Here is a 19,100-nt window from a genome sequence, read left to right on the forward strand (position 1 = left end):
TACATCTCTTCATGTTACTTTTTAAAAAACGATTTTAACATAGTTGATTTGTGTATATCAATTGGATTCACTGTGAAATATCCATACGTTCATATAAAACACACTGATCATGTAATCTATCCATTCTCCTTCCCCCTTTTCCCAACTTGCTTTCCTGTACCTACTGATCACTATTCTACTTTCAGGGTGACTTTTTTTCATTATATATTTTGTTTCCACATTTGAGAAGAATACATGATATTTGTCTTTCTTTGCCTGACTTATAGTGCCTTAATACATGGCCTCCAGTTCCATATTTTTTGTTGTTGCACATAATAGAATTTCATTCTTCTTTAAAGCTGACTGATAATCTATTGTTACCATTTGGATAAGAGATGTTCTCCAAAAGCTTATACGTGAGACAATGCAGGAATGTTCAGAGGTGAGATGGTTAGATGAGAGCTATAACTTAATAACTGGATTAATCCAGTAGATGGGTTAACATTTTGAAAGGACTACTGAACTGTGTTGTGATTATTGGCAGATTGGCACAGTTGGAGGGAGTAGGTCACTAGGTGCCTTTGGGGTTTATATTTTATCCTTGGACACTACCTTCTTTCCTAGTTACCACGAGGTGAGTAGCTTTCCCCCACCATGCCACGATGTTCTGTTTCACCTTAGGCCCACGGGATGAAGTCAAGTCACTATGAACTGAACCTCTGAAACTTTGAGACCAAATAAACTTTTCCTTCTTTAAGTTGTTCTGGCCAGGTATTTTAGTTATGGCCATTAAAAGCTGACTAACTTTGCCCATTTATTCACTGTTTTCCTGGTGTTAAGTTTTTTGAGTTCTTTATATATCCTGGAGATAAATGCTCTATTTGAGGTGGAGGTGGCAAAGATTTTCTCCCATTCTATAGGTTCTCTCTTCACATTCTTGATTGCTTCCTTTGCTGTGAAGAAACTTTTTAGTTTGATTTCATCACATTTGTTGATTCTTGATTTTACTTCTTGCACTTTAAGAATTTCATTAAGGAAGCTGATTCCTAAGCCAACATGATGTCTCTGGTCTAATTCCTATCCTAGGTCCTTGATCCAATTTGAGTTGAGTTTTGTGAATGGTGAGAGATACAGGTTTAATTTTATTTTGCTACATATGGATTTCCAGTTTTCCCAGTACCATTTGTTAAAGAGGCTGTCTTTTCTCCAACGTATGTTTTTGGTACCTCTGTCTAGTATGAGATGACTGTATTTATGTGGATTTGTCTCTGTGTATTTTATTCTGTAACATTTGTCCACATGTCTATTTTGGTGCCAATACCATGCATTTTTTGTTACTATAGTTCTGTAATACAGTTTAAGCTCTGGTATTGTGATGTATTCTGCTTCACTTTTCTTACCAAGGATTTCTTTGGTTATTCTGGGTCTCTTATTTTTCCAAATAAATTTTATTAGTGCTTTTTTTTTATTTCTGGGAAGAAAATCCTTAGAATTTTAGTGGGAATTGCATTAAATCTGTATAGTGCTTTTGGTAGTATGGTCATTTTGACAATATTAATTCTGCCTTTCTAAGAACATGGGAGATCTTTCCATCTTCTAAGGTCTTTTTCAATTTCTTTCTTTAATGTTCTGTAGTTTTCATTGTAGAGGACTTTCACCTTTTTTATTAGGTTGATTCCAAAATATTTATTTTTTTAACCCAATTAATAAATGAGCAAAGGAACTGAACAGACACTCACAGAAAAAGAAATACGATCAGTCAATAAATATATAAAAAATGTTCAAAATCTCTAATGGTTAGAGAAATGCAAACTAAAACTGTACTGATATTTCATCTCATTTTAGTCAGAATGGCAATTATCAATAATACAAGCAACAATGTATATTGGTGAGGATGTGGGGAAAAGGGTACACTCATACATTGCTGGTGGGACTACAAGATGGTGCAACCACTCTGGAAGGCAATATGGAGATTCCTCAGAAAACTTGGAATGAAACCACCATTGAATCGGTTATCCCACTTCTAGGTATGTACCCAAAGGACTTAAAATCAGCATACTTTAGTGACACTGCCACATCAATGTTTATAGCAGCTCAATTCACAATAGCTAAACTATGGAACCAGCCTATGTGCCTTTTAATATATGAATGGATAAAGAAGATGTGGCTTGTATACACAATGGAATATTACTCAGCCACAAAGAAAAATGAAATTATGACATTTGCTGATAAATGGATCAATGGGGACTATCATGCTAAGTGAAAAAGCCAATCCAAAAAAACCCCAAAGGCTGGATGAATGTTCTTTCTGACATGTGGATACTAACTCACAATAAGGGGGGGTAGGGGAAAATAGAAGTACTTTGGACTAGGCAAAGGAGAAGGAAAGGAAGGGAGGGGAAGTGGGAGTAGGAAAATTAGTAGAATGAATTGAAGATTACTTTCCTCTGTTCATATATGTTCATATTTGAATATACAACCAGTAGAATTCCACATCATATACAACCAGAAGAAAGGGAAAATTTTCCCATATATGTATAATATGTCAAAATACATTCTACTGTCATGTATAAAAAAATGGACATACAAAAAAAGGAAAATAAAACACACACAGCTGACTACCAAATCCTTTATGTATATACACATATCATATATATATTATATAATATATAAATATAATCTATAAATATATAAATGTAATATATAAAAGTATATAACTGTGGATATATATATATATATATATATGTTATATAAATATCACATTTTCTTTATCATTCATCCATTGATGGTCTCACAGGCTGATCCTATATCTTAGCTATTGTGAGTAGTGCAACAAGAAACATGGGTATGCAGGAATCTCTTTTGCATACTGATTTAATTTCCTTTGGCTTTATGCCCAGGAATGGGATAGCAGATTGTATGGTAGTTCTATTTTTAGGTTTTTGAAGAGTCTCCCTATTGTTTTCCATAGTGGCTGTACTAATTTCCATTCCCAGCAATTATTTGTAAGAATTACTTTTTCTTTTTCTTCACATCCTCGTCGGCATTTCTTTTTTCATTAACAGTCATTCTAACTGTAGAATGAGATAGTGTCTCAGTGTAGTTTTGACCTGCATTTCCTGATGACTAGCAATATTTAGCCTTCTCAATATATTTATTAGCCATTTGTATGTAAGCTTTTGAGAATGTGTCAAAGATCTTAATCTAAGTTAAATTTTGAGAGCTCAGTTTTTGAAATTTTTATGCTATTCCAATTTCCTGTCAGCCACAATCCAAAATCCAAGCTTGTGAATTTCTGTAAACACCTTTTTTGCCTAAAATTAATGAGCCCTACACTAGCATGAACTTCACAAGATTATTCTGAATTTTAAATCAAATAATACACACATAAAGATTTTGGGAAGGAACATGGTACAGATAACATGGCTCTAAATTAATATAAATCCTTAGGATCATCACCATTAATTTTATTTTATGTGTTCACTCTATTCTTGTCCACACATAGCTCTTTCTGTCCTGCAGAACTATTCAGAATAGGTGTTGATTCCATCCCCAACGCTTTCAAGGACTTGTTGGCAGTTAAACCACTGTATTTTGAGGATTTGGGGGTAAACATTCTCTGTTGCTTAGTTGCTTTCTTAGTGCCTAACCCAGTACTTGGCTCATAAGGGCATTCAATTAATATTTGTAGGTGGATATTGATTGTAGTTTAGCCTCCTCCTTATCTTTTATGTTAAATACATTTTATACCCTTTTATGTGTGTTTTAAAACATTTGTAAACATACTATGCTCCTCTCTGGACACCTTGCTTGTTTAAATCAGGCTAGGATTTGAGAATACAGGCCATGGTAGGGGTTGCTTACTCCTGAGCGGTTTGGTTTCCCCAGTGAGAGAGACAGAATGTTGTCAATGAACTCTTGAGTCATTTGAAATTGCAAAGGCTGATAAATCTTACTGTAACTGAACTATGAAAATGCTCAGGGATTACCTCGCCTACTGAGGGTTGAGATGGTGTGGGTCTATTGAGAGCTAATTATTCACGTTGTTGCTGTCTCACTTGAAAAAACGCAGAAATTGAAGAAGGCATTTTTCAGTATTTTAGAGAACAGTGTGAAATGTGAAATATTTAAACTTCTCTTCTCAAGTCATAGTAGTCTCTCCCACTCTGCATTCAAGAGCACACAAAAGCTGATTTTGTAACACCATTAAAAACTTACACTTTTTTAAAAGATGCCACTTCTGGCATGTTATAAATATTGATGATTTAAAAATAAAATGTTGCACCACTCTCCTTTAAATGTTCTAATGAGATAAAAATACTATAATAATTTAAGTTCTAAAATTACTCATTAAAAATAACAGGATTTTTTAAAATGGCTTTTTGTCCTTGAACAAGTTTTTTCATTTCATTTCTCCTACAGAATGCTATTCCAAAGCAATATAATGTTATGCTTTAAAAATTTCTTATTGATTACCCTATCATGATTCTCTGCAATAATATATATGTAAATTTAGCTTTAAAATTTTCCTGTGACTATAATGCTAGGTGAAACCAATAATATTATTATGTTGCACACAATGCATACATTTAAAATATTTCTTTTGTCCTTAGTCATCATTACTTTTATTATTAACAAATAATTTATTGAAACCTAAAATATGTTGATAAATATTAATCTTAAGAAATAAAGTTTTACTGTTTAGAGCCCACAGCTGAATTGGGATGGTGCCTAGCATTTTACCAGTACTTTTGTGTTCTCACGGAGTTCCCGTTGAGTTCTGGTTGAGCTCTCGCAGGGATTCCTGAAGAGTTCTCCTTGGTTGGTGAAGTTCTGGTTGGTGAGTGGTGTTCCTGGAGGAGCCGCGTGAGTGGAGTTCGGGAGAGTTCCTGGGGATCGTGTGTGGAGTGTGCTGGTGGAGTTCAGAAATAAAGTTTGTTCCTGCTTGAGTGGCTTGTGATTTGTGCCCAGCCAGAGTGCAGCATTTTACTGTAAATCTCTAATTAAAAATTTACCTTTAAAAATAGTGTAATCTTTTTTTTTTAAAGCTTTTTTTTTTTAAAATTTTTTTTAAAGAGAGAGTGAGAGAGGGAGAGAGAGAAAGAGAGAGAGAGAATTTTTTTTAAATATTTATTTTTTAGTTATTGGCGGACACAACATCTTTGTATGTGGTGCTGAGAATCGAACCCGGGCCGCACGCATGCCAGGCGAGGGCGCTACCGCTTGAGCCACATCCCCAGCCCCTAGTGTAATCTTTTTAAAGAAATTTGTAGAAGGTAGTTTATCTACTCTTCATATGCAATAGTGTATTCTTTTTCCATTAGGTATTTTCATCTGTGTAGGTTTAGGTTGGACTTCCCAGAAAAGCAAAGCAAGTTAATGGATAGAATTACAAAGTCCATAGGTAGAAAGTGCAGCCCTGAGGGAGATGTTTCATATTTCTGCTGTCCAGTGAGGGAGTGGCTAGTGAGTACTTGCAATGTGAACAGAGAAATTACTTTTATATTTCACTTAACCTAATAAGTTTAAATCCACATGTGGTCATTGAACACCACGTGGGACAACCTGGCTCTGGAATTTTATTCATATTGAAGAAGGAAAGAACTGATCACTTTCATTTTAGGAGATTCTCTCAGTGTGCCACATAGCATCTTTGCTTTCATCCTACTTGATAAAAATGAGTCAGATGGCCATCCTTAATTACAAGGCAGTCTGGAAAGGATAATCTTTGATTCTGTGTGGAATTCTGTTCGGCTAAATATCAGGTTTCTTTGTCCCTAAGGAGAAAGGGAAGAATGGATGTAAGGATTGCATGTGTTCTCAGGCACTTTACAGCAATTTACCACGTGAAGAAAACTTTGTCATAGACATGATTTGTAATGGCTTGGTGCTGTCACAGTATCTCATAACACAATTTAATCAGTCTCTCATTCCAGGGGTATTAGATCAATTTAATAATGCATTCAACATGACTAATTAAATGTGTACTATGTGCCAGGCTATGTTCTAGGTGCTAGGGAGACAATGGCACACAAGACAGAGAAAGTCCCTTCATGGAGCTTACATTCTAGAGAAAAATTCTGCTTTCTGATGCATACACAGTAGCCTGGGCCATGTGGCAACTGAACACTTGAAATACGTGGACTATCACTGACAAATATGAATTTTTACTTTACTGAATTTTAATTAACTTAAATTTAAATAACCACATATGATTAGTGGTTACCAATCTGGACAGCAGAAATCTACAGCCTTTCAAGTGTTCACCTCTGCTTCAAACTTGTAGCTGTCACTCAGTTGGCCCAAGACTGCTGCTGTCCTAGTGTCCTGGTGGTGCTGCAGCTGACTGCCTTTCACTAACCGGCTCTTCTAATCCACCCTCACATGGTCACCCATTCTCCACACCAGGTGCCAGGGTAGTTGGAGAGAAGGGACACCAGCAGCAGCCACGGGCCTTCGCCAGTCAGCTCTCCCCCTTCCTGTCTCCACCCTTTCTTCAGGAATGGACTTGAGGTCCTTGTGAATTCCTGCCTCATGTTTAGCCACTTCCTGGAATGGCCTTTTGCAGCATTAGATGCATCTAACTATTCCCTCCTTGAAACAATAGCTTCCCTTATTTCCCATGAAACCTTTATCACTTGGCTGCTTTCCTACTGGCCATTCCTTGGTCCTTGGCTGGTTCCTTCTCATTTTTCCACCTTCGTAGCATCAATGAGCCCAGAGCTTTGTTCTCATCACTGCTCCATCTCTAAGTTTCTAAACACAACCCACTGAGTGTTGTGATTTTCAATGACATTATGGAGTTGATGACTCTCAAACTTGTGGCTATAGCTTGGACCTCATCACTGAACTTTGATTCAGACACTTGACTCTCCAGTCAACAACTTAGCTGGAAATTTTAAAATGCAAGTTCATCGAACTTATCCTGAATCAAACTTCTGGTCTTCCCTGCTCTCCACTTAAAAAAAAAGTTATTCTCACATCAGGAAGTGGCAGCTCTGATCTGATTGGATGATTTAAACTGTTGGCAGGATCCTTGATTTTCTATTTTCATCTTTCAGCCAAAACACCAACAAATCTTGTTAGTTCTACCTTGAATGTGTCCAAATTTGATACCTTTCTAAAAGCTTCATCACTACCATCCAGGTCCTCGTTATGATCATCTCTTGACTGGAATATTTTGATGTCTCCTCACTGGTTTCTTTATGCTTCCTTCAATTCAGGTCAGAGCAACCAGAGCTTCTCAAACCAGATGGCTTTTCCTTACTACCTCTCTATAAAATAACATTCCCCAGCATTTCCTGTCATCGGTAATTTGTTTTATTTCCTTCAGAGGCCTTATTGCTGAGTTGCCTTAATGCTTTATTTATGTTTTGCTCACTTCTCTTCTACCTTCCTTAGGTTCTAGAAGGAATACGAAGGTGATAAATCCCATAAGTATAGGGACTTTGTTTTTTCACTGCCAAATCTTCAGCACCTCGGACAGTGCTTTGTATGTCCTAAGACTAAATGGTATTTTCGAATGAGTGAGTGACATCTCTTTCAGAGGAAGTTTCCAAATATTCTCTGATAGAAGATTACGGGTTAGACTTCCATCTTACCCTGTGCAAAAAATCAACTCGGAATAGACCTTAAAATAAGACCTAAAATTTAAAACAACTAGCAAGAAAGCAAGGGTGAGGCACCTTAAGATATAGGCAACAAGTTCCTGAGCAGGACTCTATTGCCTCAGGAAATAATAGTAAGAATTGAGAGATGGGATTACACTCAAATTAAGAAAACTGTGCACAGCGAAGGAAACAGTCAATAGAGTGAGAGAGCCTACAGAATGGGGGAAAATCTTTGTTAGCTATTCATCTGATAAAGGATTGACACCTGTAATATATAAAGAACTAAAAAAAATTAACAAACACTCCACAAGTAATCAAATTATTAATGGGAAAAATAATGGAACATTCACATCTTAAAAAGAAGAAATACAAAGAGCTAATATGTATATTTAAAAAATGGTCAACATCTTAAGTCAAATAGGAAATCCAAATCAAAAGTACATTGAGATTCCATCTCACCTCAGTTAGAATGTCTGTTATCAAGAATATAAAACATAACAAATACTGGCAAGTATATGGAAGTTCCTCAAACAACTGAAAATTTATCCACCTTATAATTTAGACATAACTTTCATGAATATATATCTAAAGGAATCATAGTCAGCATGCAATAATCAAATCTGCATTCCCACATTTGTCATGGCACAAGTCACGATTAGCCACATTATAGAATCATCTTATATGCTCACCAGCAGATGAATGGATCTCTCTCTCTCTCTCTCTCTCTCTCTCTCTCTCTCTCTCTCTCACACACACACACACACACACACACAGCCATAAAAAGAATGATGTGATATTTATAGAAAAATGTATGGAACTGGAGACTATCACTTTAAATGAAATGAACCTGACTCAGGAAGACAAGTATCATATGTTTTCTCTCAAATGTTGAATTTAGAAAATAAATTTAAAGAGGGATGACATGAACGAGAAGAGTATTTTAATTTTTTTGATGCATTACACTTATTTATACCAGTGGGATTCATTGTGACATATTTATCCATGCAGATAATTTGAAGAATTTCATTCCCCCGTACCTTCCTTTTCCCTTCCTACCTCCCTCCCCCGATCCCCTGCTCTACTCTACCGTTCTCCTAGAAGGGGAGCTATTGAGGAAGAGAAGGGGAACTGGAAGGAAGGAGGAGAGGAAAATTGGGAGGATGAATACAATCACAGTATGTTATATATGTATATGAAATTGTCACAATATTCTCATTATTTTGTACAATTAATACCTCCTAATAATTATTATCATAAAATATTGCATGCTTATGACTGCTATCATCTATAGAGAGATGGAGACACAGAAAGACTGGGTAATTATATACACGAATATTATGCATAAATATATGCATGTTAGGGCAGGAATGTGAGAATAGGAAGGTAATCTAGGGAAATGCAGTCATTTTATATAGAAGTAGAAACAGGGGGGAGTAAGATATGGGGGGTGGCAGTGAAACATCATGGCTATAGTCAGATAGTTAGTCAACTACTGAACCAGAACCAGTACCCAGGGAACTTCTTTCTCATTATTATTATCATTGCATTTATTTTCAGTAGGCAAGTCTGGGCCAAAACTTGTTTCTGTCCTAATTTCAACATTTTTCTTTTAATTCTTTGTCATTAAGCATAAAAATTGTGTTAATTTTACCAAGTAATTGAAACAATTGAGTCTTTCCTGAAGTCATAGGTAATTTGTCAAAGTTTCACTGTAGAGAAAAGAAATTCAGCAGGGGAGTTGGTCCCTTGGTTATAGCATGTAACTTAATTTATTATAATAGTTCAAAGCTCTCACCATTTAAACACAACCTTTGGACTTTATGTGGGTGGGTAGGATTTCTGCCTCAAAACAGGATCTCAAGATCTCTGGGTTTGCTATTCCTATAGCTTTTGTTTGTTTCTTAAAAATTATAAACCCAAATATTAACCCTGACACAGATTAGTTTTGATTATTTCTTTCTTTGTTATTATCTTACATCATTTCTTTATTTTTCAAAAGCTCTCAGGACCATGGGTGGCTTGTCCTTGGGGATGCATCCTATCCTTCAATTGCAGTAGCAACTCCCACCCAGTACCATTAGAAGACAGCCTAGGTTGGAAAATGACTGGAGTGTGGTTTTGGGAAGACAAAACCTCTTAGCCTCTCTCACATCTGTGAAGAGAAGGGAATACCTCTGTAAACTCTTTTCAGTACCACCCTTAGAGTGGTTTAACTGAGACTTTGTCTACTGGGTTCCTCAGTGAGAAATCTACTGGTTGGTAAGATTAGCCCAGAGAACTTATTGGCTGAAGTGTCAGAATTTTCAGGGAGGGATCCAATACCCATTCCTATATAAGTTTTCCCAAACCAGAACAGGTCCTTAAGAAATGGTCTATTCCAGAGGAGTGCTAACTTCGTGATGAATTGGAGACACTTGACTATATTTTGAGGTCCATCTGGTCTAATTCCTTTTTCCGAGGCAGAGCAAAGCCACACCAGCTCTATTGACCTGAAGGTAGGTTATGTGAACAGAAATGTATTTAGTATGTATTTATGTATTTAGTATTGAACCTGCAAGATTTCTAAATCTGTTTGCTGTAGGATGTTGGGTATCTTAAATTTGTTCTTCGACCTGTGGTAGTTCATGTGTGAAATGAGGGGGTCAGGTGTGATGATCTTGGGTGGGGCAGGGGAAAATAAATTAAATTGATAATTTTTATCTTAGTAAAATATGCACAGCATAAAACTTGACACTTTTGAAAGCCCTTACATTCTTAGGTTCTGTGGGCATTATTTAGCAATTACAAGGGAGAGCCATGATTGGGGTAGAGATTCCACTATTTCACTTGGGTCAGTCATAAGAGTGCATCAAGACTCTCCTGTCTTTCTCTGGGTGTTGTCTGCATCCTGTTATTATGCTCTGGTGTGATGCACAGCAGGTCCCCTGACATATATTCTACTCACTGGTGTGTTGGTTGTGGCTTCTATCTATGCTGATCACCTTTCCACTCCCTGGTTTCTGAGTGAGGCAGCATTGTGTGTTTGTGGGGGGGAAGTAAACATTTCTCACCAGCTAAGTTGGAGACGTGGTAGGAGCAGGTAAATGGGGATGAGGGGTAGCAGACAGAGGAATGAATATAGGAAAGATGTGATGGAAAAGGGAAAGATGGCTTTCAAAGAGGAAAGCTAGCAGTTATTTATCTTCTAGGGGATGAAGCCTAAAGAAACCTGAATGGTTTATGATTTTCCTCTTATCTCTGAGTGATTTCTCAGATTGGTTTAAGATACATTTACTTATTTGCTCTAATGGGCCACAAAAAGATATGCTCAGATGAGATGGTTTATGTTGGCCAAAAATGTACCTTTGGCTTCTAACAGCAGGTCATATTTAATTTGAACTCTTCACTGCTGTGTTAGTTATGTGCCCTATTCCTGCAAATGATATAGCATTACCTTTAAAAAGCACAGAATCTTGGCTTTTAAGTCTCTTCTCTATCTCTGTTTTCTCATGACAAAAATATAGGAGGGAAAATAATTATATGCATCTTATAGGTTTTCTTTGAAACCTGAGTGAATTAATGCATACAGAGCATGTATAAATATGTAGTGTACAGTAAATACTATGGAAATGCTAGTTGTTGCTACCAGTCAAAACCGCAAATAAATACGAAGATTTAAGAATAATATTAAAAATTTTGAATAGTAGAATAATATGTTTCAAAATGCAGACATAGAAACTGCAATCACAAAACAACCTATTAATTGTTTAAAAAGAATATGATAAAGTATGATAAAGAGGGAACTTTATGTGGTGAGGTTCTGTATAGAATTCAGAAAGAAGGAAGAGAGGGCATCCGGGGGTAGGAAATAGCTGCATAGTGTTCTCCTGGGGAGGGATATTAGCTTGCAAAGGAAGATCATGGTCAGTTCAAATGAGGAGCTTGAACACCCTGCTGTGGGCAACAAGGAATTGTTGTTAGGTTTTATGCAAAAAAGTCACATGATCAGATTCATAATTAAGGAAAATGACTAAAGTATTTTTCCAGATTTGTTCAGAGAAGATTCATATGCATTGGAGTGGTTATGGTGAGCCTCACTAAGCACACTGGAGTAGAACTGGTCCTGGAAGACTGGCAGGATTTGAAGGGATAAGGAGAGGGCATTTCTGGTGAAGGGATGCTCTGTGGTGGGAATGGACAGGGTGGTCTTGTGGGCTGGGGAGAGGACCCTGACTTGAACAGAAGGGAGTTGAAGTTGAGTGGGTAAAAGGGTGAATTTTTGAGATGGCTCAGAATGTGAAAGTCACTAAAAGTGAGTAATTCAGGGTTTAAGAAAGAACAGTGTGGGTGACAATTTTCCAGGTGGAGTGTGTGGGATGGAGAGGGCCCATCTGGAGACTAAGGCTTTGGCAATTTAGGCATAGCTGACTGTGAGAAAGGGGATGGCAGCAGGAATGGGGACAAAAGGGCACCCAGGGATGGTGGTGCAGTGGTTAAATTAATGGGATAAAATGGCCAGTTGGGTGGTGGAAATGAATGGAAGGCACAAATCGTAACTGATATAGAAGCTACAAGGCTGGGCAGCTGGAGCACAACAGAGTCATCCAAGTATCAACAACACTTGCCTGTTGATCTCTTGAGACCTCACCACTTAGTCCCATCAGCTGTAACCCTAACTTCTGTCTGCCCTTTCCCTGGGCTTGTGCGTGAGATGTGTTGAAAGGTGATTTCTAAGGATCTCACGAATTATACTCATTCACTGACTTGATTTTCCAAGCAGATGAGTTATTCATAGTGATTTGGGGTGCCTGGTATCCCATCACTGCCCTTCGTGGTCAGGGCACACAATAGTGATGAACAATGCTGCTTGTGTTGGCCATGGGTTTCAACGTGATTATTCTGCTGAACTGATCTTTTCACAAACCATTAGCTCTTGGTTAAAAAACTTCTTTCTGCTTCCATGAATGTCTGATTTCCTTTTCTTCCACCAGGTGCCACTCCTCTTATTTCCCCTGTAGCAGACATTCTGTCTAAAACATGAAACAGCTATAACTCCTTTATGGGTAGACAGAAAAGCCTATTATACCTTTAATATATATTAATATTGCTTAAATTTTTTTCTCTGCTTTAAACCAATTAAGAGAGATATCATTTTGATGTGTTTGAGAAATTTAATGCATCTCTTCCTTGTATGAATGTTGAGCTAATTTGGAAATATGTCATTTGGGAGAAATATTGCCTTTGTTACTGATAACTATAATTATTGAGATAGTGGATTATATCTGTTACAAGGGACCTTCCTAAAACTCATCCTAGAATTAGGTAAACATGCACACCCAGGCATGGCAACTCTGGACCCACCCAACAGAGGATCCAGACTGTACCCCAAACAGAGAGAGATTTCCCTTGAGGCTGAGTAGAAAGTGTGTTCCTGCTGCATTTCATGTAAGAGAAGGAGGAGAGTGGAAGGGCCCACCTGTGCCTAATGTCTCTTTCCAAACTGACTCTACCTCACCTGCGGCAGGGTGGGACTGGGAATGTTGTTTTTGTAACTCCCTTCACATGCAAGGAGACATCAGGAGTGGAAAAAAATGTTCTTCCATTACCTTTTATCAAGTGATATACTGGTAAATGTATCAGTGGCTTTAATCCATTGACATGGATTAATTTAATGGTAGGTATAGGCAGATAGCTTTGTCTGGAAGAAGTAAGACATAGAGTGGGGGTGTGACTTTGAGGCTTTTGTTTTGTCTCCAGTGAGTGGAGCCCTCTCTTTTCTTCCTGGTTTCCATGTACTGAGCTTCTTTCTTCTGCTGTATTCTTCCCCCGTGACGTTCTGCCTCACCCTGGACCCAGAGCTATGGAGTTGACCAACCATGGACCAAACCTTGGAAACTATGAGCCAAAGAAAACTTTAGCTCCTCTAAGTTGTTCTTTTCAGATAGCAATTGGTCATAGCAATTCAAAAGCTGACCAATTTCCTAAAAGAGAAATTGGTACCAAGATTGCAGTCAATGCTGTCACTAACCTGGCCACATGGATCAGAAACTTTTGTTTTTGGTTTGAGGGATGAATTTCAAAAAGTTAAAGATACAAGTAGGGAAAGTTTTAGAATGGGTGATTCTGGTGGAAGCCCAAAAGACCAGAATGCCAATAGGACTATGAACACTACAGACTGGTTCATGAGATTTGGGAGAAGGAGGACTCTATTGGAAAGTGGACTAGAGCCATTCATGTTACATTCTGACAAAGAAGTTGTCTATATTGTCCCATATCTTGAGACATGAGGCTGAATTTAAAGGTAACAAACTAATTTGTTGGAGGAAATTTCAAGGAAGCACAGCAGTCAGGTAGTGCTATGGATATTGCTGGTGGCTTTTAGCTGAGGTTACTGTGATAATCAGGAGAAGAAAGCAAAGCAGAAATATTTTAAAAACTTGCAGTTTGTCCAGAGCAGTGCAAATAAAGCTTGGGATGAGGTAGTGTGGTTGTTAAAGACAATAGAACCACTTAATAAGTGCTAAGTACTTTCTACACAAACAGTAGGAATGGTGACTTGAGGACATCTCAGGAATTGGCAAGAGGACACCCATCCCAGGTTCAAGGGTATAAAAGTAATAATTACTCTGAGAAAAGACTACAGGGACACACTGCTTGCCCAGGATGGCTAGGAAGTTGTCTCACTGTGCTCAGTCACCCAGACCCTTAGAGGCTGCTGCAACGAGGGTTCCAGGAGGACTGGCTACTATTTGAAATGGTGGCAGACCTTGACATCAACCATGTGGTCCTGGTTCTGCAGCAATGCAGGATGCTGGAGTTAGGGGGTCATGAAGGCATCCACTAATATTTCTAAGGAAGGCCTGGGAGGCCAGGAAAAGTGTAGCAGAGTTGAAATCCCTGCAGGCAGGCTCTGAGAGTGTGATTGTGAGGATGTGAGAATGAATCCAAGGCTACCATGTAGAGAACCCTGAGATTAAGAGATATCAGTAGTGTGGAACAAAGCTGCAGGATTCAAACAGGAATGAGCCAAGCAAGAGACAATGTGGGCTCCAGCCAGAAAGGTCATAGGGCAGGAGCTACACAAGCCCTTTGGAGAGAACGACACAATGCTATGTGCCCTAGATGCTGGTCATGGGGCTACAGGACTCAGCTGAATTTTGGTCTTGCTTTGGTCCTATCCCTTCTCTCTATGCCCTTATTTCTCCCTTGTCAATGGCAATGTTTCCTCTGTGCCATTATGTGTTGGATATATGTGACTTGCTTTTATTCTCTATAGGGGAAAATATCCATGAGTTTGTCTTGAGTCTTTGAGGAGACTTTGGACTTGGAATTTTGGGTAATAATAGACTGTTAACATATTATATATTTTGTAGTGTGAGATGGGCATGAGTTTTTTAGGGCCAGGGTGGAATGTTATGGTTTAGATATGAGGTGTCTCCCAAAAACTCATGTTTGGGATGATGCAAGAATGTTCAAAGATAAACAATTAGATGAGATTTCAAATGATTCAGGGATTAACTGGGTAGTAGCTGTAGGCAGGTGTGGCTGGAGGAAGTAGATCATGGGGTGGGGGTAATGATTTGGGAATTTATATTTTGTCCCTCGTGAGTGGATCCTTCACTCTTCTTTTTGATTACCATGTCCTGAGCTGCTTTCCTCTGTTGCATTCTTCTATCCTGATGTTTTGCCTCAGTCCTGGGCCAGTGCTATGGAGTTGACCAACCATGGACCAAACCTCTGAAACTGTGAGCCAAAATAAACTTCTTCTCCTCTAAATTGTTCTTGTCAGGTATGTTGGTCATAGCAATGAAAACATTGACTATAACAGTTTAACCATGGGCTTTTCTTAAGAAATAGTTCTTTGTAGTGTTTGCTGATTTTCAATGTGCATATATTCCCAGCTCAGCTGATTTTAGGCTACCCTGGCAACAATTCTGAATGTGATTTGGAAAAAAGATGCACCCAAAGTCGGTCTGAGGTGTCCCACACACCTATGCCTCCAACACTTAACCAATGCCTCCTGGGATGTATTATTGGAGGTAGAAAGAGCATTTGTATTTGATATACACTATCAGGTTTGCTGTTCAGAATGCTTTACTGATCTTTACTTCTTCCATAGAATATGAGGCTAACACCAACTCTAACCCTTTCTTGCTATCTTATCCTCACTAATTTTTCACAGACCACCTTTTACTTATAAATAAAAAGTGATATTTGTTATGTTTTGTGGGCATTTATTTGATTATTTGTGAAGCTGAACATTCTTTCATATGTATATTGATCTTTTAGTCTTTGTGAGTTTCTCATTTATTATCTTTGCTCATTTTCCTTTGGAATGCATGAACATCTTAGAGATATGAAAGATTTCAAAAATAGAAGGCTCTTGAGATTTATTATACATATTTTTGCATTTTTTTCTGATTTTATCATTTGAGTAATGATTTTGTTTATGCTTTTTTTGTTTTTTATTCAAAAGTTTTTATTTTTTGTGTATATTCAAATACTATCTACTATCATTTATATCAGACTTCCATCATGATCACCAATTCTGCTTTGTGTTCTTTAAATATTTGTATTTTTATTTCTAATACTTTAATTCAGAATTAATTTTAATGTGTGTGAAAGTCTGGTAATCAAATTTAATTTTCCCCCAAAATAGTTTAACAACTGTTCTAGCATCCTCTTTTGAATAGTAAATCTTATTTCTACTTTTTCATGATTACTTCTGTTATATAATTGACACTACATTTTTTAATCCATTCATCTAGTGAAGGGCATCTAGGTTGGTTCTACAATTTAACTATTGTGAATTGTGCTGCTACAAACATTGATGTGGCTGTGTCTTTGTAGTATATAGTGGAGTAGGGAGGGGGAGCATGGTAGGAATAGACAAACTCTAGGTAGGGCAGAGGGGTGGGAGGGAAAGGGAGGAGGCATGGGGTTAGTAAGGATGGTGGAATGTGATGGTCATCATTGTCCAAAGTACATGTATGAAGATACGAATTGGTGTGAACATACTTTGTATACAACCAGAGGTATGAAAAATTGTGCTCTATATGTGTAATAAGGATTGTAATGCATTCTGATGTCATACATAAATTTTAAAAAATTAATAAAAATTCTATGAAATAAACAATAGTAATTCATGAAAAAATAATCCTATATACAAAAGAAAATTAAGCTGTGTTTTGATAAAGTATAAAATAGCATAAAGTATTTTATCTTATTGAATAAAAACATGGTTTGTCTGAAAAAAAGAAAAAAGAGGGGAAATATAGGAATAAGTTTTATAGTAGGGAATCAAATTTTTCATGTTTTTCCTATTAATATAGATTATATATAATTAAAACTTCAACTGGGGAACCTTCATGTGGAGTATACTGTTTTGGGTTACATGATATTTTTATCCTGAGGTATGTATTGTGGTATGCATTTCTTCCGTGTAATCTGGTAGGTGTTTAGTTATGTAAGAACTTCACAGTATTTGCACCAGAGAAAGAAACATAGAGAGACATCCTCACTCCTGTTATTGTATGCTTTTCTAGTGACTAATCAACCTAGAACCACACCTGCAACTGCTAGCCATAGCAAGTTCTCAGAGGACATGCTATTAGAGTGTAGGATCTTTCAGTAGTTTGTGTGGTAGTAGGTGTGAAATGGTGGAATGATGGAGGAAGACTAGTGAATTCAGTTCTCCCCAGAGTGTGTGAGCATTTGTCATAGAGACATGCTCTCTGAAGCTGTGAGATTGGTGAAGAACATAGATCTGCATGAATTGAAGACTGGTATGATGGAGGAAGGGAGACTGCAGAGAGGATTTTGGGAAAGGGAGGGCTGTCAGTGAAAAGTAAGTTCCTGAGGCACAGATAAAATAAATAAGGAACACAGGAGTAATGGTATGTGCAAAGGGGATTTCCCATTAGGAGAGAGCTATAAAAATGCAATGCACGTAGTAAAAATACAGGCTATTCACTTGAGTGGCTCATAAAATTCTGAATTATCTTGTGGTGAATTAGAACATTCAAATAAAAGTCAGAAAGAGTGGTTCTAAGTCCCAGAATCCACCATTTTCTGTGTGGTCATGGAAAAATAATGATTTTCTGAGCCTTCATTTTCTAATAATAAAAGTAAATTAATTAAAATGAGTTAATGTTAGATTGCTAAAATTTAATGTTAAATGATTACATGTTGGCTAAATGAATGATTGAATAATAAGCATACTGTAAACTGTTTTTCACCCTCTAAAGTGATACAACCACTGTATGCTTTATTGCAGGTTCCCTCAGGATCTGGTATCCAGCACACCTGAACTGAACCCATGGCCAGTGCAAACAACGTGACTGAGTTAATCATCACTGGCCTTTTCCAGGATCCAAAGGTGCAGAGAGTGTGCTTTGTGTTGTTTCTCCCCGTGTACCTGGCCACCCTGGTGGGCAATGGCCTCATTGTTCTAACAGTCAATATCAGTAAGAGTCTACACTCCCCCATGTACTTCTTCCTTGGCTACCTGTCCCTGGTGGAGATCTGTTACTCCTCTACTGTGGTCCCTAAATTCATCACGGACTTACTTGCCAAGGTCAAAACCATCTCTCTGAAGGGCTGTCTGGCCCAGATCTTCTTCTTCCATTTCTTTGGGGTCACTGAGATCCTCCTGCTTGCCGTGATGGCCTATGACCGCTACGTGGCCATCTGCAAACCCCTTTACTACACAGCAATCATGAGCCGTCCTGTGTGCCACCGTCTGGTGGTTGGTTCCTGGCTGGGGGGCTTTTTTCACTCCATTATTCAGATTTTTATCACCATCCCACTGCCTTTCTGTGGTCCCAATGTCATTGACCATTATTTCTGTGACCTTCATCCTTTATTTAAGATCGCCTGTACAGACACATTTGTGGTTGGCATTATTATGTTCATCAACAGTGGATTGTTCTCTGTATTCTCCTTCCTCTTCTTGGTGTCCTCCTACATTGTCATCCTGTTCACCCTGAGGAACCACTCAGCAGAGGGGAGGCGCAAAGCCCTGTCCACCTGCGCCTCTCACATCACGGTGGTCATCTTGTTTTTTGGACCTGCCATCTTCCTCTACTTGAGGCCCGCCTCCACCTACACTGAGGACAAACTGGTGGCCGTGTTCTACACGGTCATCACACCCATGCTGAACCCCATCATCTACACACTCAGAAATGCAGAAGTGAAAAATGCCATTAGGAAGTTGTGGGGCAAAAAAGTGAACTCAAGGATAGGATAAAAGTGCAATCTGATTTCAGTCAACCATGAAGGAGTAGAGCAAAAGTTCACCTGGTCTTCATTTTGTTGTATTTCTAATGAGTTAATTTAACTCCATGGTACCATTTTAGACCCTGTCATAGTTATCAGTATATGGTACTGTGTTCACATTGGGATGCTTTCTGTGTCTTCTCTAATAGTCAGCAGTGCAAAGCCTTTAAAATTGACAGATGGATCACGTGAAATGGAATTTCACCCAGTCACCTCTCAGCAGTGTCACCTTGGCTGTGTTCATTTCACCTCTGT

At 38.0% G+C, this 19,100-nt stretch overlaps 2 protein-coding genes across 3 annotated transcripts in view; one reads left to right on the top strand and one right to left on the bottom strand.

Moving 5' to 3' along the window:
- The window catches only part of LOC308634907 (olfactory receptor 4B1-like), a gene marked incomplete at both ends in the record, with an annotated part of 19,674 nt that extends 858 nt beyond the window's left edge, over window positions 1-18,816 (top strand). The window contains one exon of the mRNA XM_081269096.1: window positions 18,489-18,816. Within this exon, the coding sequence (XP_081125222.1) occupies window positions 18,489-18,816 (328 nt within the window). The remainder of the gene's footprint in view (window positions 1-18,488) is intronic.
- Window positions 1-19,100, bottom strand: part of LOC308639349 (olfactory receptor 4B1-like) — a gene marked incomplete at both ends in the record, with an annotated part of 70,573 nt that overhangs the window by 37,766 nt on the left and 13,707 nt on the right. The window lies entirely within an intron of this gene.

This window comes from Spermophilus citellus (assembly GCF_964194105.1).
Source record: "Spermophilus citellus genome assembly, chromosome: 2".
Lineage (NCBI taxonomy): Eukaryota > Metazoa > Chordata > Mammalia > Rodentia > Sciuridae > Spermophilus > Spermophilus citellus.